This window comes from Megascapheus bottae, chromosome 12 (assembly GCF_031878675.1).
Source record: "Megascapheus bottae isolate mThoBot1 chromosome 12, mThoBot2.hap1, whole genome shotgun sequence".
Lineage (NCBI taxonomy): Eukaryota > Metazoa > Chordata > Mammalia > Rodentia > Geomyidae > Megascapheus > Megascapheus bottae.
The window spans coordinates 14,041,316-14,049,979 of record NC_143520.1 but is presented as its reverse complement, the minus strand read 5'-3'; the positions used below and the strand labels follow the sequence as shown (position 1 = coordinate 14,049,979).

At 39.2% G+C, this 8,664-nt stretch overlaps 1 protein-coding gene across 1 annotated transcript; it reads left to right on the top strand.

Moving 5' to 3' along the window:
• The first annotated feature begins 5,482 nt into the window (after positions 1–5,482).
• On the top strand, positions 5,483–7,882 carry B3galt1 (beta-1,3-galactosyltransferase 1). The gene has a single exon (XM_090343095.1). The coding sequence runs from the start codon at positions 5,701–5,703 to the stop codon at positions 6,679–6,681; it is 981 nt and encodes a 326-aa protein (XP_090199221.1). The 5' UTR covers positions 5,483–5,700; the 3' UTR covers positions 6,682–7,882.
• The last annotated feature ends 782 nt before the right edge of the window (positions 7,883–8,664 follow it).

Here is an 8,664-nt window from a genome sequence, read left to right as displayed (position 1 = left end):
AAATACTTCTATGCTGAAACTATTTTGGCAGTGCTATGCACTCTATAAATATGCAAAAGTAGCTCTGAGTAACAGAAATGCTGGTAGATTTGAGATGGGATAAGAAAATTGTCTTTATTCTACAGAAACCAGTACAACAGGACCTACTAGTTTGAAAATAGCCTTCTGTCTGGTTTATCTTTCTCAACTAGTATAAGTTTTAAAGGAGAATGTGGCAGGAGCAAGGACTATTGAAGATTATTCATATCCTTCATTTGGTCCTAAAATGAACTAGATGTTTAAAAATCTAAAAGCTGAGCTGGGCGCAGTGGCTCATGCCTATACTTCTAGCTACTCAGGAGGCTGAGATCTAAGGATCAAGGTTCAAAGCCAGCCCAGGCACAAAAGGACCTGAGACTCTTATCTCCAATTAACCTCTAGAAAGCAGGAAGTGGGGCTGTTGCTCAAGGTTAGGTGGTAGCCTTGAGCTGAAGAGCTCAAGGAAATGCTCAGGCCCAGGGTTAGGCAGCTAGCCTTGATCTGAAGAGCTTAGGGACAGCACCCAGGCCGAGTTCAAGTCCCATGAACCTCCCCCCCACACACACACAAATTGAAAAGCTTGGCACCAGTAGCTCATGCTTATAATTCTAACTACTTTGGAGGCTGAGATCTGAGGAGCTTTAAGGATCACAGTTTGAAGCCAGCCAAGGCAGAAAAGGCCCTGTGAGACTCTTATTTCCACTTAACCACTTAAAAACTAGAAATGGAGCTAAAGTTCCAAGTGGTAGAATGCTAACCTTGAGCAAAAGGACTCAGAGACCGTGGCCAGGCCCTGAGTTCAAGTTCTACACTGACAAAAAAAGTATATAAAACGAAATAAATTTTCATGTCCTTTTTCACATTTGTATTTCACTTTGATTTGAATGATAATTACAAATCTTTTACTCTTTGAAAGTAAGTCTACCAAATCTGTCAGACATTGATGGCTCACACCTATAATCCTATCTATTTAACAGGCTGTGATCCAGAGGACTGAGGTTCAAAGCCAGCCCAGGCAGAAAAATCCATGAAACTCTATCTCCAAAATATTCAAACAAGCAAACAACAATCACAACAAAAAATAGCTCAGGTTGGAGGGGTGTCACTCAAGTGGTAGAGTGCCAGCCATGGAAGGAAAGGAGGGAGAGAGTTGGTTTTTCAAAATCAAAGCATTTATTAGTGATATACCTGCTCAACTCAGGAAATTTAAATGTGAAGATGGAAAGTCTCTGGAGTAAAGTCTTTCATTTTGCTTCTATGAAAAAAAGAAGATATAGGCTGAAATGTCCTCTTCTAGATAAGATTGAAGCTTTACTTCCTAAACCTACCCCTGAATCACAGAACCATGTATATTTTGAAGTCCAGTCTTTACAAGGGTAATAAGGTTTAAATGAGGTAATTAATATGGGTCCTATTTCAATATGACTGTTGCCCTTATTAGGGGAAGTTGAGATATGGAATAAACACATATGAACAACACCACACATAGATGAAAGCAGAGATCCAGCTGAATCCATTCACTAGCTACAGGATGCCAGGAAACGTGACAGCAAACCTCCAGAAGCTAGGAGAAAAACATGAAACAGATTCTCCCTCACAGCCCTCAGAAAGAACTTACCCTTTCAAAACTTTCTCAGACTTGTCAGGACTGTGAGGCAGTAAATCAATGTTGTTCAACCACACAGGTTGCAGAACTGCAAAGTCATAGTGGGTTGTCTGTGGTGCCAGAAGATGGGGCATCTACCCAAGTGGCTGGAGTGACTGCAGCTAGGAGAGACTGACAAGATGAAGGAGAGGTAGAGGTCAAAACTAGAAAGATATTCTCAGTAAAGTGAGAGCAACAAAGTACCAATTAGAGGAGAAAAAAATATATAGTGAAAGAGCCAAAGACTGAATCAAAGAGAACAAGGTTTTCTGTTCTCAGCCAAGATGTCACTTCCTTAGAGGGTGACCCAAATTACCTGAAGCTGCAACTCTCCCTGACACACCTTTATTTGGTTTGTGTCCCATTACCTCACTTCCTTTGCTATGTGACACCTTTTACTATTGAAGAATTATTTTTTGCCTCCGTCTCCTAGAAAGTAAGTTACATGCCTTACATATGACTTACCATGCTCTCCTAACACCCAGTTAGAAGCTTGGGTTCATTTATCCACAAGTAAATGAAAATCTCATGCAAAGGAAAGCAGAACATATTGTATTCTTGCAGACATCTGAAGGTGCTAGTAGGCCATTTGGCAAGACCTCTAAAGCCATGTGAAAGAAGCTGAAATGATTGCCATGCCAATTGAGTGTAAGTGACAAGCCAAGATGTAGAAATCCGTGTTGCCTCCTACCTGCCTGTATTAATCAGGATTCTCCAGAGGCACAAAACAAATAAGGCACATGTAGCTATTCAGACAGAGATATATTAGGTGGAATTGCCTCATGAAATTATGGAGGCTCTTTGCTATCTATAAACTGAAGTCTAGGAAAGCTGGTGAAATGACTCTATTCTAAATTCAGGCCTGAAAATCAGAGGAACCAATACTGTAAATTCCATTCTGTATCTTGGAGTGTCTAGAAAACAGATGTCTCAGTTCAAGCAAAGCTAACAATTCTGTTCTTCTATTTTATTCAATTCAGCTTCTCAAGAGATTGGTGAAACTGACATATATTAGTGAGGGAGAACTTTTCCCCTCAATGTAACAATTCACATGTGAATTTCTCCCAGAACCATTCTCACAGACACACATCAAATAATGTTTTATCAGTTGTCTGGGCACCCCTTAGTCCAGTGAAGTTTAATATCTAAGTATCATCCCACTTTCTGACCAGAATGGACACAGACATCCAAGTTTGTGGAGGTCATCACAAACACTTCCTATCTTCTCATAGGCCTTACTTCTGGCTGGACAAAAGACTTCAGCTAGTTTTAAGGGTTTTTTTAAATAAATTACTCAAAATAACAGATAATCCACTTTGCATTTCTAGGAGAAACATGTGCTTCTTAAATGGAAAATTCTGCCCCATTAACTTCCTGAAAGGTGACATGGACATTTACTGAAGAGTTCTGAGAGTGAGCTAATGTACAATACAGTAAGGTCCCCAGGGGAAAAATCCTTCAAGTGTTCTAGATGAACGTTCCTATTTAGGGGGATTTGTATTCAGCAGATGACAAGTTAATGTGTTGTCAGTGTCTTGTGGCTGTGGCAAAGCTGCTAAAAGAAATGACAAATATTAAGTGTGCAACTTTCTATTTCACTGATACATTAACTTGCCAATTAAACAAGATTTTTTTAAAGCTGTAAAACTGAAAATAACCAACCAGAGGAGTCTGTACAACTTCTGCAGCTTACCTTTATTGGTTTGAAAATTTTATTTTGGTCATTTTGCTTTGAATTTTTCAAGAAGAAAGATATTTCCTTAACAGGAGAAACCCTGTATTCTGTGCTCCATTACCTGAATGAATAAACCAGAACACTGAGATCAGTTATCTGTATCTAAAATAATGGATCAATCAGATTGGGCTTCATGGTTCATATCTGTAATCCTATGTACTCAGTACACGGAAGCAGGAAGACTGGGAATTTGAGGCCAGCCTGAACAAAGTTATTGAAACTCTGACTCAGAAACAAATTTAAAAAGAAAGCAAGCTGGGAGTGTGGCTCAGGGTTAGCATGCTTACCTGGCATGAGCTCATGAGTTCTTAATCTTCGCATCCTAATGCCATCTATCTGTACAGAAAACTTTTCGCAGAGATTCAAATGATTTGGTAATTGGTATTAAAACCTTTAAGGTATTTTGAAGATAAAGTAGAGTTTGTTTTGCTTTTGTTTTCTAGTTAAGACTACTTAGAAAAGCCGGGCACGGTGGCTCACGCCTGTAAATCCTAGCTACTCAGGAGGCTGAGGTCTGAGGATCAAGGTTCAAAGCCTGGGCACAAAAAGACCTGAGACTCTTATCTCCAATGACCCTCTAGAAAATGGGAAGTGGGGCTTGGCTCAAGGGTAGGGTGGTAGCTTTGAGCCTAATACCTCAGGGACAGCACCCAGGTTGAGTTCAAGACCCATGTTCAAACAACAACAACAAAAAAAAAAAAAACCAAAAAACTACTTAAAGAAAATCCCAATCACAAATTGAAATTATTCAATGAGTAAACCAAATTATTCTGTCCCTTTACCAACAATTTCATACAACCTACATAAAAGTGTTCTTTAGAGTTTAGTGAATCATGAGACTCTTGTCTTTAGTAGCATTTCTATTCCTTGTCTTACATAGATCATATACTCCACAGTTAGCTCTTAGCTTCTACAAGAGTGAATACTTTAACCGCTGTGTCTTTCCATGTTTAGAAGCATGAGTTTCCAACTTAATCACAGCTAAATTCCTTCAACATAGTCTGTGCACTTTAAAGTAGCCTGCTTTAAAGCAGACTTCATTGAAATTACTATTGTCTACTAACTTGGCCTTGTAAAACTATTAGTACCTTCTCCTTTAACTAGAAAGAATAAATCTTTCCATGAATGGGCTTTGTAACCTACCATTTATTTTTGGCTGAGAAAAAGTTAGAAAGTTCTGTAAAGTGTGAGAAGTTCTAGAAAAGATTAGTATTCTAAAGGACAAGTCTTTAACTTGAACTTCAGTTTGAATCTTTTGCCATATCTTCATTGAATTGGTTACCCCCCCATGTCAATCATTATATTTGGTCTATGAAGAAATGAACTCAGTAAGATGAGTGGGGGCCAGTGTGATTTCTTCAAGAAAGGATAGGGTGAGTTGTTGAAAATATTTTTTAAAACACACCATGTAAAACAATTCCATGATAAATGCCACCAACTGTCTGGACTGTTACTTGAGAGATGGTTTCCATGCCTGAAGTGTGAAGATGTTCTCAGCATGCAGCTTCAAAGAAAATCATAATTGCAAGCTGAGCTGTGAGAGACACAGTAAGCAGAAAGTGGAGAGCCCATGGGCATTCCTTCTAAGTTGGAGCCCAGAGAGGCACCTATTATGCTAGCAGAGATTTTCCAGTAGTGATCAACACATTTTCAAATACAGAGTTAGAGAAAGCAAATACTTGTTGAGAATGGATTTCTTCAGAATCAAACAAAAAATGTGACTTGGAAAAATGAAAAAAAAAAGCAGAGGCCATATCTGTGGGCCTTTTTATCTAATTTAACTGCAAAGAATCTCTCCTCAGAAGGGAATACTATTTAAATTTTTCTAGTATTCAGTGTACCTCTTATTCACCTAGAGCTTGTTGTCAACTATTTGTTTATTGGATATGAATATTAATAAGCAATTTCTGTCAAGGGGAAAAGAAAAAGGCGGTTATGTCACCCCGTTTTCAGGACTTAGAAAAATTAATGATCACATCTGTTTTAGTAATCCTTACACTTGTACTGTGTTTATTCAAGAATGCAAGAATGACTATGTGTATCTGAACAAAAACTGTACTTTATTGATTTTTGCAGAATTAAGAGGAAGATTTATGAGCACGGAACCTTCCACCAGAGTTTGAAGAAAGCAGAGTGAATGCAGATACCAGACTGCCACTGAAATCCATGGACAATCCCCAGCCCATTCTTCTCCATCCAACTTTCAGATTTATGAGTAATATGCTGTCTTTGCAAGGTGAACAGAAACTATTGCCAAGGAGGTATACACTTCAGTCCCTGGAATAGACGTGCTCTCAAGACCATGGCTTCAAAGGTTTCCTGTTTATATGTTTTGACCGTTGTGTGCTGGGCCAGTGCTCTGTGGTACTTGAGCATAACTCGTCCAACTTCTTCCTATACAGGCTCCAAGCCATTCAGCCATCTCACAGTGGCTAGGAAAAACTTTACCTTTGGCAACATAAGAACTCGACCTATAAACCCACACTCTTTTGAATTTCTTATAAATGAGCCCAGCAAATGTGAGAAAAACATTCCTTTCCTTGTGATCCTCATTAGCACCACTCACAAGGAATTTGATGCCCGCCAGGCCATCCGAGAAACCTGGGGGGATGAGAACAACTTTAAAGGGATCAAGATAGCCACACTCTTCCTCCTGGGTAAGAACTTGGATCCTGTCCTGAATCAGATGGTGGAGCAAGAGAGCCAGATCTTCCATGACATCATTGTGGAGGACTTCATTGATTCCTACCACAACCTCACCCTCAAAACTTTGATGGGCATGAGGTGGGTCGCCACATTCTGTTCAAAAGCCAAGTATATCATGAAAACAGACAGTGATATTTTTGTAAACATGGACAACCTCATTTATAAGCTGCTGAAACCTTCGACCAAGCCAAGAAGAAGGTACTTCACTGGCTATGTTATCAACGGAGGACCCATCCGAGATGTTCGCAGTAAGTGGTATATGCCCAGGGATTTGTACCCTGACAGCAACTACCCGCCATTCTGTTCAGGGACGGGGTATATCTTTTCAGCCGATGTGGCCGAACTCATTTACAAGACCTCACTCCATACCAGGCTGCTTCACCTAGAAGATGTGTATGTGGGACTGTGTCTTCGAAAACTAGGCATACATCCCTTCCAGAACAGTGGCTTCAATCATTGGAAAATGGCCTATAGTTTGTGTAGGTATCGCCGTGTTATCACTGTGCATCAGATCTCCCCAGAAGAAATGCACAGAATTTGGAATGACATGTCAAGCAAGAAACATCTCAGATGTTAGGATTTTTACCCATGTAAATATATGTTTCTTTCCTTTTTTTGTTTTAAAGAAATGTGGCCTAAGGTGTTGATATTTTACAGGTGTTACTTGGGAAAAAGAACTACTGAAGGGGTTTTGTAAAAAATTTGCTTCCCACCCCAAGTTCATCTCTTGGATTATCAATTTAAAATTGTAGAAACATTGAGTGAGAAGGGCCAGTTCTATTCTCAGTCCTAAGATATTCCTATCTCCAAAAAAAGTGACTAACAACTCCTAGGACTTATGCACTGTGCATTGTGAGATAAAAACCTGATGCAGAAAACAAAAACTCGCAGTATTATCTTCATATCACCTCTGAAAAGATAAACAAGCAAGTAATTCTCCTATTTAAAACAAGTTTCAGCAATGATGCACAGTGAGGAAGACATAGTGAATGTGGTTACTAATGCTATGTGTGTCATTGTTACACTGAATTTTTACACATTTTTATCATGTGTGCAATATTTATGATTCCATGAAGAATTGAACTTCATACTGACAGGGAGACTGCAGTGAGATAGATGAGAATTTAAGCTTTAGAATCAAATATTCTGTCTGCTTGCTCATTCAAGGATTTAACCTGGCCAGCAAGTGGAATGTATATTAAATGCTACTTAAAATAACAATGTTTTGCTCTTTCAGAACAAACATTACATGGTGCCTCCAAGGAGACTGCCAAATGTAATGATCTGAGGAGCCTCCTTCCATGTAATGTCACTAAGTGCATTCCACAGTTTTTCTGAATAGGGCAGGTTCATCTCTCCATGTATAAGGAAAAAATCAAGTAGTAGTCCCCAAAAGAACACATCACACTGAGAAGATGCAAATTTAGATAAACATTATAATTAACATAAGCTTAGAATAGTACAAGATACCTCTCCCATACATTTGCAAAGCAGGGGAGAAGATCTTTAATGGATAACAGTGTTATCTAAAGATTTGGCCCTAGTGTTGACAGACTTAATACTTTCTAACATCTAACATCCAAGTAGCTTTGGTAGCAGAGCTGGTATGAAGCATTATGGGAAGAAAGGAGCAGAAAACCCTGGGTTCAGTCCCTAGTGATGCCACCAAATGTACAGGATCTTGTGAGTATATTTCTGAACTTCAATGGACTTTAGTATGCTCACTTGACTATTAAGAAAAGAGAAAGGAAGGAAGGAAGGAAGAAAGGAAGGCAGGAAGGAAGAAGGGAGGGAGGGAGGGAGGGAGGGAGGGCAGAGATGGAGGGAAGGAAAGAAGGAAGGAGAGTATTGTGAGAGATCCCTAGTTTAAAAGGTGCTAAGCCATGAAATATGTCATGCTTTATGATAGATGTTAAACTGATTACAATATTTATAATGAGGATCATCAGTAGTAGCAGTAATATCCTCTTAATATAAATACCTACCAACATAGTGATCAATTATGAACTGCCAGTGTACATACTTTTCCAAGATTTGACTATCTCTTGGCTGAGTGTTAGTTATTTGGGGAAGCTTTTATTTCTCTGCCATTTCTTCTGGTTTCAATGAATAAGTTATCAACTCAGTGTGATGCTTAGGCATCTCAAGGTGCTGCAAGTAAAGACAGTTTCCTTTCCTTGGGGAGGAGCCTTGGCTTGAGGATATTACAGAAAGTGTTCCATATGTTCTGAAAATGCATCCTGACAGCCTAGATCTCAGGAAACCTCTGATTTGACTTCCTTTCAAGAACTGTGAGGACAGTTAGAGCTAGTCCACCTCTATCAGAAGAGAAAATAAGCCTTCAGCAAATGTAATCCTTGCCTATGTACCATTCATTAGAAAATTCCATGTCCTCATTGAAAGTTCCACTGCTGAAACCACGCGTCTTTTCATTTATTTGCTTTTTGTTAACCTGACCTTTGCAAAGGCCCTGTAGAATTGACAGCAAAATCAGGGAGCAAATACACAAATGGAAGTCAGAGCCTCTTTTCTTGAAAACACTGGATCTTTCATCTCCAAT

Coding starts and splice junctions, on each gene's coding strand:
- B3galt1 (XM_090343095.1), top strand. CDS start 5,701: ATGGCTTCAAAGGTTTCCTGTTTATATGTTTTGACCGTTGTGTGCTGG.